This window comes from Erinaceus europaeus, chromosome 1, assembly GCF_950295315.1.
Source record: "Erinaceus europaeus chromosome 1, mEriEur2.1, whole genome shotgun sequence".
NCBI lineage: Eukaryota > Metazoa > Chordata > Mammalia > Eulipotyphla > Erinaceidae > Erinaceus > Erinaceus europaeus.
The window spans coordinates 30,690,446-30,704,919 of record NC_080162.1 but is presented as its reverse complement, the minus strand read 5'-3'; the positions used below and the strand labels follow the sequence as shown (position 1 = coordinate 30,704,919).

At 36.5% G+C, this 14,474-nt stretch overlaps 1 protein-coding gene across 5 annotated transcripts in view; it reads left to right on the top strand.

Annotated features, from left to right (window-relative positions):
- ADK (adenosine kinase) overlaps positions 1-14,474 on the top strand; it is a 452,224-nt gene that overhangs the window by 343,988 nt on the left and 93,762 nt on the right. For all 5 annotated transcript variants that reach the window (XM_060172912.1, XM_060172984.1, XM_060172793.1 and 2 more), the window contains one exon: positions 13,049-13,084. In XM_060172912.1, coding sequence (XP_060028895.1) covers positions 13,049-13,084 — 36 coding nt within the window. The remainder of the gene's footprint in view (positions 1-13,048; positions 13,085-14,474) is intronic.

Here is a 14,474-nt window from a genome sequence, read left to right as displayed (position 1 = left end):
ACAGAGAGGGGAAGAGAAAGACACCTTACAGACATACTTCATCCCCTGTGAAGGGGCTCCCCTGCTGTTGAGGAGTCCGGGCTCGAACCTGCTCAAGAATCCGGGTTCGAGAATCCGGCTCCCCACCTGCAGGTGGGTTGCTTCACAGGCGGCGAAGTAGGTCTGCCGGTGTCTATCTTTCTCTCCACTCTCTGTCTTTCCCTTCTCTCTCGATTTCTCTCTGTCCTATCCAACAACAACAGCAATAACAACAAAAAAAGAAGTGATCACTGTTCAACAGAGACATGTATATAAATTCAAAAGAATTAGTTATTTGGGTTTAGAGAGATTGCTTACCTGGTAGGATGTTTGCCCAATATGAACAAGATGCCTGATTCAAATCCCTACACTTACAAGTAGCATCATGGGAGTTACCATATTTGTACTAATGGTCTAGTGGCTTTTTTTTTTTTTTTAGTTGCATAGGACAGAGAAAAATTGACTGGGGGTGGGGGGAGATAGAGAGAAAGTTAGACATCCACAGATCTGCTTCACTCCTTGTAAAGCTTTCCCCCTGCAGATAGGAAGCAGGGACTTGAGCCTGGGTCCTTGCACATGATAATATATGCACTTAACCAGATGCACCACCTCCTCCCCTTTTTTTGTCAATGAGTGAAGGAAGTTAGACCTGTCAAAGGCATACATTTCATATATCTTAAGTCCTGCTCTCTATAGTATCATCAGTTCTTCATTATTAACTCAATAAAGAGGGGGAAAATATTTTGAAATTTACAAATATTCTAGTGATAGCATATCACAAAATTCACCAACATTTTAAATAAAAGTGCAGTTAATGTAACATCTACTGAACTATACAACCTTGTTTGGATAGCACGAAAACAACATGCACAGTACATTAAAGTATGAGCATCTCTATTTTCATTGAAACATTTTTTTTTTGTAAAAATAACTTATAGACTGAATTTGCCCTGTAGGCTGCTAGCTCTGGGCATAATGAATTGATTATACACTATACTGGAAGTTACTGTAGTTGATAAAGAGAACCAGAAAAAAAAAAAGATTTTATTAACTTTCTGGAACTATCTACTTGGTAAGACAAAAGCAAAAAAAAAAAAAAGACAAATAGCATATGTAAAATAGAAGAGTTTTTGTAGCTGAATAGAGTTAATATTCAGAAAGTTTCAAATTTAGATGCTGGTTAAGTAAAATGTCTGATTTAGTACAGCTACTATGTTAAAATGTATACCATGTATTACAATATACATATATAAGGTAGTTTATGAAGTTCTTAAGTAAAATATCAGTCTATCTGGAAAATCTACTGCCAAAAACAAAACTCATCATATCTAATATATAGTCAAATTATTGGACAGGAAAACAAAAAAATAAAACATAGTGAGGAAAAAAGCATTACAGTTGGGAGTCAGGCGGTAGCACAGTGGGTTAAGCGCATGTGGCACGAAGTGCAAGAACAGGCGGAAGGATCCCGGTTCGAGCCTCCAGCTTCCCACCTGCAGGGGAGTCGCTTCACAGGCGGTGAAGCAGGTCTGCAGATGTCTATCTTTCTCTCCCCCTCTGTCTTCCCTTCCTCTCTCCATTTCTTTCTGTCTTATCCAACAATGACGCCAACAACAACAATAATAACTACAACAATAAAATAACAAGGGCAACAAAAGGGAATAAATAAATAAATTAAAAAAAAGAAAACAGAACATCATTCTGGGTATTGAACTTGGGACTGTGCCACGTCCCAGGCCATCCTTTAAAGAAAAAAAAAAAAAGCATTACAGTTGACCCTTGCCACTTCACATTTTGACTTTTGCGGCTTCACTCACAGCTTTTTCAAATATATTCATTAAAAAGTTGATTGAGGCATTGAAAATGATAAATCACACACTCGGTTGTCTGAGTCAATTGTACACCCTGTATTAAAATTAAAATTAATGTATGTATGGACTGTTGGCCTATGTATTAGAGTATTCCTGCAAATCCTTTCAACCAGGTGCAGCCACTTGACCACTCCGTGTGTGTGCGTGTGTGTGTGTAGTGAAACCAACCCAGAGTGTGTTTCTCTCATATGCACTTCTATGCATCAGAAGCATCTTTTCTCTTGGAAGGGTTTGCGATTTCTGAGAACCTTTATGTAAGCCCCACAATGGCTTCTGAATGTGCTGCTTCTTTTAAGCCTTCTGACGATGAAACTAAGCGCCGGAGGAATGTGAAGAAGAAGGAGGTGAAACTCTTGGATATGATCAGACATGGCAAGAAAATCATGGAGGTTGCCTGCTATTACAACTTGAATGAATCTACTGTTCACTCCGTCCAGAAAGATGAAAAGAAGATCCATGCAATAGCTACTATCTCTTTCAACAAAGAAGCAAAGCTAAAGGGGTGTTTTTCGTATCTAGAGGGCTCTAATAATGTGAAAAAACATATTTAGAAGGTCGTAAACAGATTTTCTAACTCTAACTACGAAAATATTCAATTTATAAATAAAGAACCTTACTTCACGGAAATTCACTTACCTCGGTAGACTCTGGAACTAATTCACTGCAATAAACGGGGGAGGGGGTGACTGTAGTCACTTAAAATGTATTCAGTAGGGGTAGGTAGCATAATGGTTATGCAAAGAGACTCTCTTGCCTAAGGCTTCAACATCTCAGGTTCAGTTCCCCATACCACCACAGATTAGCATTTCTGCTTATATGATGTATTTCAAGAAGATAAGAGAAAGTGTAATCCTGTCAAGGGAGAGAGATGGAAAATATATTTTTTAAAAATAGTACTCTGATGAGGCTAGGCTGTACTAAAGTAAAAATAGTAACCAAAGATCTCAAAGCCATAGCAGAAGTTTCTCAAAATTAATCACTGAGGAATAAAAGACTTGAAGATAATGTGTCAGTGATCTGTGAGACAACTTCAAGTGTCCTGATATACATATTTAGAATTCTATATGGGTTAAAAGAAATAGAAAAATATTTAAAGTAAGGAAGCCTGAAAATGTTCCCTATTTGGTTAAAACTATAAACCTACTACTCCAAGAAACTCACCCAAAGAAGAAAAATTTTACACAGAGAACATCATAATCAAATTGCATAAAACCAACGGTAATAAAAGTCTTAAAAGAAGACAGAATTTTTTTTTTTTTTTAGTGGCACACTGTACACAGACGATCAAGACTAAGGATGATGGCAGTCTTATCTTAAAAGCAAATGCAAGCAATACCTTAAAACAGTAGAAGAGAACATTGTCAGCCTAGAACTCTATTTCTAGCAAAAAAGGTATTGAAAAATTAAGACAATACTTTCTGAGATATGTAGAAACTGAAGAGTTCATGAGCAGATCAGCATAGACTTTTCAAATTGCCTCAGACCTAAACACCAGTTATAATACGTAGTTGTTATGTAGTTTTGAAGGCACTGTAATATCTCTAAACTCAGGTTTTCCTCTGTGTAATGAAATTTTTCTGTGGATCAAATGAGATAAGCAAAATAATTGAGCTTTTTGGTTTCATTGTGCCAAATACATGTTATCTCATTAAAAATTGAAATAATGGGATGATCTCACTCTCAGGCAGAAGTTGAAAAACAAGATCAGAAGAGAAAACACAAGTAGAACCTGAACTGGAATTGGCGTATTGCACCAAAGTAAAAGACTGTTGGGGGGAGGGGGGGAACAATACAGGTCCAAGAAGGATGATAGAGGACCTAGTGGGGGTTGTATTGTTATATGGAAAACTGAGAATTGTTATGCATGTACAAACTATTTATTTACTGTGGAATGTAAAACATTAATTCCCCAATAAAGAAATTTTTTTTAAAAATGAAATAAAAAATAACCAGTAAAGGTACTACTGCCCTTGAATTTCCTTAAACTATAACGTTTCTTATTTTTTCTTTCAGTGATTGAAAAGCTTGAATTGTATAAGTTAGCTCAAATAGCTAATTAATCAAAATATGATGAAGCACTTCTTGTAACTTTTTCTTTTGGTTACCACTATTAGAAATGCTCTAAGTGGAATGAATAACTCTGCTTGCTAGATAGACACATCAGCTAGTAAATAATTTTGTGAAAGGGTTAAGTATATTCTGATTTTTTTTGGCCTGTGTTTCAACTGTTTAGTTTTTTCAGTCATATTTATTGAGGTGTAATTTATATACTGTCTATCTAATTTTTATTTTAAACCTTTTGGATAGAGGCCATGAATGTCTTTATAGTTTATACATTGCCCTGCAGAGTTTTTGGCACTCAATAAATGTTAAATAATATTTCTATTCAGTATCTGCAGACAGGAAGCATATGGTAATAAATGTCAGAGCACTCATTGAAAATCTCCAAGAAATTGTATGTTACATTCCCTAGAAAAACCAGAACAGTTATTTTCATGAATGAATTTTGTTTTAAAAGGACATTCCCAGGCTTATGTTTTACTTAACTATTTTCTCTAGAATTCATTTACTTTAGTTATGAGTAAAAACTTTTTCTCATCAGAAGTAGTATGAAATTTAAAATAGTGTACCATTAATGCAATATCATGGAAAGCTTATGAAATATTTTATATATTGCATAAAAGAAAGTTAAACCAGCATCTTAGAAGATTGCTTAGCCAAAGAGACATGACTGGATACATGGGGCCCAAGATACGTGCATAGAACAGGGAGGAAGATATGAGAGGGAAGGAGGAAAAGAGATAGAGATCACTAAATAAATCTTAAAATGAGTCATAATTTGAATAATAACATAACGAAATATTTAGAGGCTTAATAATCTAAATCTTAAGTATATATTATGTGAAAATAAATAAACAGCAAGTAGTGTTTTTTTGTTTTGTTTTAAACATAACCCTGGCTGGTAGTTCTTCACCATAAACTATCAGAATAACTTAGAGATATATCATTACTAGAGAATTGCAGGACTAATAATGGTCTTGTACCTTGACTCAGTGTTTCTCATCTCAGAATCCCAACACTGCTTAAGTCTGTTACTCTAGTCTCAGTAAAGTGATTATTCTTGCACATAAACATCATTATAAATTGTAACTGAATCTGATGCCAATGAATTTCATGCCAGATAGTAGACCACAGTGACCTTGCTTTAAAGAAATTGTTAGCCGTAGGGGACCAGGTTGTGGCAATTCCACTAGAGTATGCATGTTACCATGTGCCACACTTGGGTTGAATCACCAGTCCCTAAACAGAGGGACAGCTTAACAAGATGTGGATCAGTGTTTCAGATGTCTTCCTATTTCTCTATCTCTGTGTCTCTCACATGCTATCAAAGTAGGAAAAGAAAAGAGGTCACTGGGAGGAGCAGTGGAGTCGTTTGAAGGCACGAAATCACAGTGATGACCTTGGTGCTATGAATGAGACAGAGCTCTGAGAGAGAGATTAGTCATATTTACTTATGAACTATTTAGTACATCTCTCTCTCTCCATAATTTGCTTCCCCTTTGATTGATCTATTGACATTTTTGTTTTTATTTGATTTCTTTTGGGCCAGGGAAATAGTGTAATGGCTATTGAAATGACTTTCATGCCTGAGACTCCCACGTTCCCAAGTTCAGACCCTGGCACCATCACATGCCAGAGCTGAGCATGCTCTGGCAGAATAAAAAGTGAGTAAGAGAGATGTGATTACTTGTGAAGATTAACATAATCTGAATGAGAAAATATCTAAATTGGTATATGTTGGTTTACTTTTCCAAGTCTTACTTTCTTCATATATAAAATGTGGGTAAGAAATCCAGGAAAATGTTAGCTTGAAGCCTCTGATGCAGTCTTATTTAGGGCTGCAATTAAGATGTCAGCCAGTACTAATCGTGGTATAGATCTGCTTCCAAGCTAACTCAGCTGACTGTTGCCAATCCTGAGATCATCACTGGCCATTAACCATGAACCTCTCCATAGGAAGATTCACACATGGAAGCTATTTCCCTTGAGCAAGGTCTCAAGAGAACATGTGAGCTAATGGACAGATGATAAAAAAACATTCTATCACTTCTGTCTTATATTTGTTGGAGGAATGTCACTAGGTCTTGTCTATACTCAAAGGGCAAGAATTTTACAAGGGTTTGAATATCAGTAGTCAGGGATCATTAGGAACCCTGCTAGAGGCTGCCTACTATGCATATGGTCCATAGTTAGGCTAAATTCTTAAATGTACCATGAATGCTCTGGAACTCGTTTGTTTAAATTCTCCTGAGATCTTAATAAGAACTTGGATCCCATAGGCAAAATGATTTTTTACGGTTTACATTAAGTATTTCCTAGCAACAAACCAGTGAAATAGATATTGTTGACTTCAATTTTATTGATATAAGCTGATACAGTGAATGGCTTTCTCAAGATTAAGTAGCACGTTAGCTATAAATTACACCCTTACTGTAGGTCTTCAGGTTCTCAGCCCTGTGCTCTTTTTTTTTTTAATTTTTTTTTTTTCTGTTGCTGCTTCCTCACCAGTTTGCACTTAAAGTCATTCAAAGAGGGCAGAACCAGAAAGATAGCACATTTGAATAGTGGGCATGATCCAGCTTTGAGCCTGGCCCACACGGTACTGAAGGAGGCTTTGAGGCTATAGTCCCTCTCTCTCTGTCATTCTATCTCTGTTTTTCTGTCTGGGGAAAAAAAGTCAATCTGGAGCATTGAAGCCACAGTGAAGACAGAAAAATTAAAGAGGTCATTATATATCTAAGTGTATATTACAGATAAATTTTATACATGAATTGATAGAGAAGTAGACTAAAAAGCAGAGACTAAATAGTCCTAGACTGTCATCCACACTACACCATTTAGAAATCACTTTTGTCTATTTTCGTTTTAAGATCTTTTAATACTGGTAACAATGATATGCCTATAAAATAGTAGTATCTGTTAGATTAATACTATGCTTAAGAGGTAAGTGCTTGTTGGATTAAAGGGGCAAATACAAAGTAAAACAATTGGTCTGTTTCTGTTCTGCCTTTACTTTCCCCCCAAATCTGGACACCTATGACTTGACTTGTGGAGGCTCCTGGTGACTTTCCTACTTCCCTGTGTTTTTATTTATTCATTTTACCACAGTCCTTCTCAGCTCTGCCTTATGGTGTTCCAAGGGATTGAACCTGGGGACTTTTGGGCCCTCAGGCATAAAAATCTTTTCGCATAACTACTATGCTATCTTCCCAACCCTCCTCTGTGTTTTTTTTCTTTTTTCCTTTACTCCTCTGTGTTTTACAACAAGTACCTTATGTTGAACCAACAGGCTACTTTGTGTGGATAGTTATGGGTACTTGGTCCCAAGGTGGGCACTCCCATTTTTGTTTCAGTTCATGAAGTTATGAGCTGCATTTCCACTTCTTCATTTATGACATTTCTAAGTAAAGTGGAAAGGCCAGATGATGGCACACTCATAGAGACATATGTTGCCATGTACAAGGACCCAAATTCAAGCTCCACTCACCACCTCATAAGCAGTGCTGCAGGTATCTTCCCTTCTCTCTGACTCTCTCTCTCACCCTACTCTGTGTCTCAACCTCTGTTAAAAGAAAATGACCACCGAGGATCATGGAGTCATGCAGGCTCCAAACCCCAGCTATATCCCTGGTGCAAAATAAATAAATAAATTAAAATAAAGTGGAATGGCCTGTGATGTAGTGCATTGGATAAAATGTTGAACTCTCAAGCATGAGATCCCAAGTTCAGTCCCAGGCCTGGCATGCTCTTCCTCCTCCTTTCTCTTAAATATCAATAATTATTTTTTAAAATAGACCGACAGCATAAGCAAACAGTAGTATATTTAAATTAAGTTTAATGTCTTGAAGTCAAGCAGGAAGTGGGAGGGCAAAGTTCAAAAGCTATGACAACAGTAGCAGTTCATAATCATATACTTCAGATACACCAGAGGAAAGAGATGAATGTCTTAAGGCATACTATCTTCTCAGAATAACTTTGATGTACTTATTAATAACATAGAAAACTATTTTCTTTACAAATGAAAAATAATGCAGTTATCAAATAAAAGTGGATTTGGCAAAGTTATGAAACAACATCAATCTACAGAAATCATTAGTTTTTCTATATAACTTTTAGGCAATTATTGGAATTGAAGTAAGAATATGAACAAGTTACAGTTTTACTTCGGTGGTGTTTATTATAGGTCGCCTACTTTATAAATAGTAACTGGGGTGTTAACAGAGAAAATAGTTTTCACCTCAATTGAATAAGAAGGAAATGATTTTCTCCCCCTTTTTTGTATTATCTGAGAACTGTGCTTTTTAACAGTGTCAAGCTAATCCATTTACATGATTCTTAATGTAAGTGTTCCATCGTTTTCATTAACAATGGATTTCACCCTTTAAAAAAGAATTCAACTCAAAAAAACCATATATGATTATTGTCTTACTAACACCCTTTTAGGCTTGTTGGTGAAGCAGCAAGTGTACTGTAAATTCTAAGGAGCGTGGTGTAGATGAGAATCTAAGACTTTAATTATATATGATTTTATTCACAACTCTCAATTCCAGGAAAGAAAAATGACTTTGTTGTTGTAAAAGACATATTATGTATCAGTCATTGTAAACCAAAAATAATACAGTGGTATAGCATAGATAACAATAGGCACTGATTCAGTCTGAGAAACTGGATAATAGTGAAAGTTATCAAAATGGAAAGAAGTGTTAATGTGAAATCCAGCCTTCTCAGAAATACTCCTGGCTTGTTTGATTTTGCTTTTGTTGCTTGTCATGCATGAATGAAAGTGCTACACTCTCTCGGGGGAGCAGGAAAACCTTTATGTCAGTTGTTTATTTCCTCCTTTGTGATTTTTGATGTCAGATCTAAGATGGAAAGCCTGTAAATATAATGATTATCACATAGATAATCACCTGCATTAGGAACCACCCTGTTTCTCTATTCTAACCCTAGCTGTTCTGCACATGTCACATCCACCCTGCGCTTGGATTTTAACCTGACTGCTTCATTAGATTTGTGAAACTCAGTACGTGGCGCCCTGGGGCAGCACAGATGGGGATTTGCTTGTCTCCTTTTCTCACTTTTACTGCAAAGGCACACTAAAAAGTCCTTTTCAAGTTAGTGTGATCAGTTTGCTTAGAATCGCCCCTGATATTTGGAGCCTGTCTACTCTTCTGCCCACTATCTATACCCCCATTTTTTCTTCCCTGGTTCTTTGCTCAGAGCCTTTTCCTTTTGTCCCTCCGTGGCATGAATCTAAGAACTAAAATTCTACTTAAAACTTAGTGGTCCAAACTTTTCTCTTGTGTTGTTTTACTTGTTTTGCTGAGAGGAAAAAAATAAATATTGTTCCATCATTGTGTCTACAAACATCTTCAGATTAAATGTTAGCTGTGAGAAAGTCTGCAGTGATGTGAGCCAGCTGCCTTTTCTAATGGAGTAACTGAGGGCACCAGCCCAAGATCAAGACCCAAGATCAAGACCAAGGTGGGAGGAAGTCAGAAGATAAGATCTTTTTAAGTCATGGAACAAGTGCTTAGCTTTTCAGTGATAGTACACAGCTCTGCAAACCGGTATGAAGGGAAACTCAGAGAGAAAATTGAGTTGACTTTTCTTCATCTTGTCTATCCTCAGTAAGAAATAGTGTCTGCACATGGTCAAGGAAGTGGCGCAGTGGATAAAGCATTGGATTCTCAAGCATGAGGTCCTGAGTTCAATCCCTGGCAGCACATGTATCAGAGTGACATCTGGTTCTTTTTCTCTCTCTTCCTATCTTTCTCATTAATAAATAAATAAAATCTTAAAACATAAAAACTGGGAGTATGGATCGACCAGTCAACGCCCATGTTCAGCAGGGAAGCAATTACAGACACCAGACCTTCCACCTTCTGCTACCCACAACGACCCTGGGTCCATGCTCCCAGAGGGATAGAGAATGGGAAAGCTATTGGGGAGGGGATGGGATATGGAGATTGGGTGGCAGGAATTGTGTGGAGTTGTAACCTCCCCATCCTATGATTTTGCTAATGTCTCCTTTCTTAAATAATATATATATATATGTCTGCACTTGGAATAGTTTACAGATGCAGAAGTTTCCTAGGGCTTGGTTTCTTTGAAGAATAATGGTCTGACATTCATTTATATATGTGTCTTCTTGCAATTAGTCAGCTCCTCTATACCATAACAGTTAGTTGTTTCTAATATTCATATGAGCAAAACTGTACACTCAAAAAGCATTTGATACTTTATATGAACGTTGAGTTTGGGTGGGTTATTTGTTTTGGTCTTGGGGTTACTACAGCCATACACACTCTTCATATCAACTTTATAGTTGTGACTTTTTTTTTTTTTTTTGTAATTTCTTTATTGGGGGATTAATGGTTTACAATTGACAGTAAAATACAATAGTTTGTACATGCATAACATTTTGTGAGTTCTTTTGTATCTTTAATGAAGTAATTTATCAAAAATTAGTTCTAGAAAGTCTTTTTCTTTTCCTTATAATATTTATTACTGTTTATTTACTGGACAGAGACAGAGAGAAATCAAGAGGAGGAGAGAGAGAGAGATAGACCTGCAGTACTGTTTCAACACTTGTGAAGCTTTCTCTCTGCTGCTGGGGACCAGGGGCTTGCACATGGTAACATATGCACTCAATCAGATGCACTACCACCCAGCCCCCCAGTTGTCTTTTTCACATAGTAAACTAACTTGGTTAATTCTTAGTTTGAAGAAAAAAAAAAACTATATTGTTGTCTTTTGAGCCTTATCCTTTTCTGTGACATTCATTCAGCAAGTAAGTAATTGTCAAAGATGCCAAACTTGTTTGTACCAATTGTCAAATTTATAATTCACTTTTTAAAGTTTTCATCAATTAAGGCTAATTCTTACCAACCTTATGCTTCTGTAGTGAACTGCAAAGAAGTTATACTTTTAGCTGACCACTTTCTGTTAACTTCAGAGATCACTTGTACTCATCTTTTTCAACCTCTCTGTACTGTCAAGATAGATTTTCTAAAACTACATATTAGTATATTGGATTAAAATGCCTACATTTTTTTCTTTCATGTTTTCCTTAACATGTATTTAGTACCCAAGTTTGCACTGGAAATATTAACTGTACTTTCTGCCTTACATGGTTTGATGCAGCAATCGTTTCAGTTAAGTTGGACTGGCTCACTACTCATACCCAAAATCTTACCCTTCTATTAAAAGATAATTTTGGAAGAATGAAAGTTAAGATGTAGAAACCCTTGACAGTTGCCTGTAGTTGTTTTATTTGTTTGTTTGTTTGTTTTTCATTTTCAAGAGGAAATGGAGTTGAAAAAAATACTGGTTCTTTTTTTTTTTTTTTCTTATTATATAGTGCCAGAACTAGCCTAGGACCTCACACATGCTCAGTACTGCTGAACCAACCTCCCCATCCCCACCCCCAGTTTTTTCCTACTCTAATTTTTTTAGACAGAAGAGACAACAAAGCACTGCTCCATCATCTATAGAGTTTTTTGGTGGTGTCCAAGGTGCTCCCATATGACCCAGCAGCAAGTCCAGGACATTACGCATCATGAGGCAAGCACTGTTTGACTGAGCCATTTGCCTCTACTTTTTGTATCGCTTCTAAATTTAAGATATACATGTTTTAAGTAGTTGTAAAGTATTCAGACGTCAGTTATACAGTATCAGTATATGTGATGTTTATCAAGCTGCGCCCTTCAGATATTTAATATCTAGCCAGCATTGTACATCAAATTTTCCACAACTTTTGTTACCCTGTTTTCTTAACAACAAAGGGAAGTGAGTACAGTTGTGGTTTTTTGTTGTTTTTTTTTCACTGTTTATCCTTATCAAATTGATAATTCCTACTACTAGTTGATGCCCATTTAATTTTCTTTTTTATTATTTATTCCCTTTTGTTGCCCTAGTATTTTATTGTTGTAGCTATGATTGTTATTGTTATTAATGTCGTTGTTGTGGGGTAGGACAGAGAGAAATGGAGAGAGGAGGGGAAGACAGAGAGGGAGAGAGAAAGACAGACACCTGCAGACCTGCCTCACCGCTTCTAAAGTGACTCCCCTATAGATGGGTAGCCGGGGTCTCAAACCGGGATCCTTTCGTTGGTCCTTGTGCTTTGCGCCACCTGCACTTAACCCGCTGCACTACCGCCCAACTCCCACCCATTTAATTTTCAAATTTCTCAGTTATCCCAAAAATGTCTTTTATAGCTGGTTTACTCAAAATGTATCTACATATTGCTCTTAACCATTTCCCCCTTTATACTATATCATGGCATTAATTAATTGAAAAGATCAAACTACTTATACTATAGAATATTATGAAATTGTCCATTTGTTTTTGCCATGTTGCTTAACTTGTTTCTTCTTCCTTGAATTTTCTATAGATTTCAAGTTATTGAATTATATTTTGATTAATTTGTGTTTAGCTGGGCAACTTAATCCGTTATGTGTCTATGTCATACTGTACCATAATAACAGGCAAAGAATATTTGATGATCGTACTGTTAGTGGTAGGATCAGTTGCTGTGTTAAGATGATGACAGTTCTGATCCTTCCATTATAAAGTTTTACTTTGCTCCCGTGACCAGCATATAATCTGTGGTATTTTTACAACACATTTTGATGATCCCTGCCTAATTACATTTCATTAAGGATTGCGAAATGGAGACTCTTCAGAATCTATATTGTTAGGTATTCTTCCTCACAGAAGAAACTTTCTGAAAGGTATTGTTTTAATTAAAAACAGACCCACCACCAGACTGTTCCTTAGGTTTCAAATGATTGTCTTTCTTTGCTGGGGTCAAAACACCTGAACTCACTGTGACAGCTGCAGTGAAAACATGCACTACATCTTCTTTATTCCGACTTGTGAAGTGTGTTGACATTGTGGTGCTTGTTTTTTAATGCCAGGGGGAAAGTTGTTTTCTTTTTTTTTTTGTGGGGGGGGTGTAAGAATAAAAAATTGAACTATGTGGGTATATTAAGATAATTGTATTTGAAAAAAAAAGACTTTGAATGAGTTTCAAATGGATTATTTCTTCATTACCTAGCATTTTATAATTAACTGTTCTTTTTTTATTATTTCAGGAAGCTGCCACTTTTGCTAGAGAGCAAGGCTTTGAGGTGAGTTAACCCGCAATTGCACACTAAACAGATCCTAAAGGTTTTTTCTAGCTGATAATGAAGTTCTTTTGGACAGTGATTGATGTGCTATTATACTCTCAGAGCCTCGCAGCAGTTGCCATGGAAACTTGGCAGTCGTCATGGTTTCTTTGTTCTGCCAGCACAGTGTTATGACGCACTCTGCTAGGTCTGCACCCAACATCGCCTACAGATGTTATTTATTGAATTTTGAAAAGCCTCTTGGGAAGCCAAGAGGTTGGGCACGGTTTCAAGCTGCCTCTGCAGATATGGGGCCTGTCAGTTTGTTCAGTTAAAAAGCTACCTCATTAGCTGCATTACATTTCATATGGATTCACTGCTAAAGCAGTGGTGGAGCAAGACTAAACAGTGAAATATAATGTCGTTTAAATAATTTCAACCGCACCATGTGTAGATTATCATTATGCAAATTAATTTCCAAAAGGTTGTACATAACAGTTGTTAGGAATTGATTTATTTAAATCCTACTTATATAAACTTCTTGTTTGAACCTCCCCCCTTTCTTTTTCCTTTTTTTTTTTTATATATCATCCGACATTTAAGGATTTAATATCCAGTCCTGATTCTTATTTTCCTGATAAAATTAGTATCCTGTCAGGATTCAAAGCTCCACGGGGTGCTTGGTGGCAAAATTGAGAAACTAGACCAAACTGTGTTTTTCTATGTAATATCATACTTCTAGTCAATTGTTAAGAATACTAACTTTAATCTTAAGCCAGATTTATTGACAACTCACTTTATGACTTATTTGTTATATTTATTAAGCCTGAAATATGCAGAATGGTTTTTCCTGTACGGCAACATAGAATGTTACATGGCAGTAATACTTAAGGATTTAAAATGACTACAGCTGGAATAAAGAAACTCCTTATTTACATACTCAGCATTGTCTATCATCTGGAGATGCTGAGAGCTTTGATTGGATGTGCTATTAAGCTCACTTTGAATTCATAGAAAAGGTGTTGCATTAATTTTTGATAGACTGTTATTTAAGTGTTTGAAAGCAGATTCATCATGGAATAACAAAGTAATGATATATGTCCGTGTTATCCATGTCATAGGACTTAACAACCATAGAGCTTCCTCTACTCGGAGGAGGGCAATGTGCATGTGGTGTAAACTTCCTATTCCATGGTCCTATAAGAAAATAAACCAAGACAGGAAACTTTGTCTCATACTGTTGTTGGTTTATGAGAGACTGATCGTTAGAAATTTGGGTTTTAGTAGGGGTAGATAGCATCATGGTTATGCAAAGAGACTCTCATGCCTGAGGTTCTGAAGTCCCAGGTTCATTCCCCTACACCACCATAAGCCAGAGCTGAGCAGTGCTCTGGTAGAAAAGGAAAAGAAG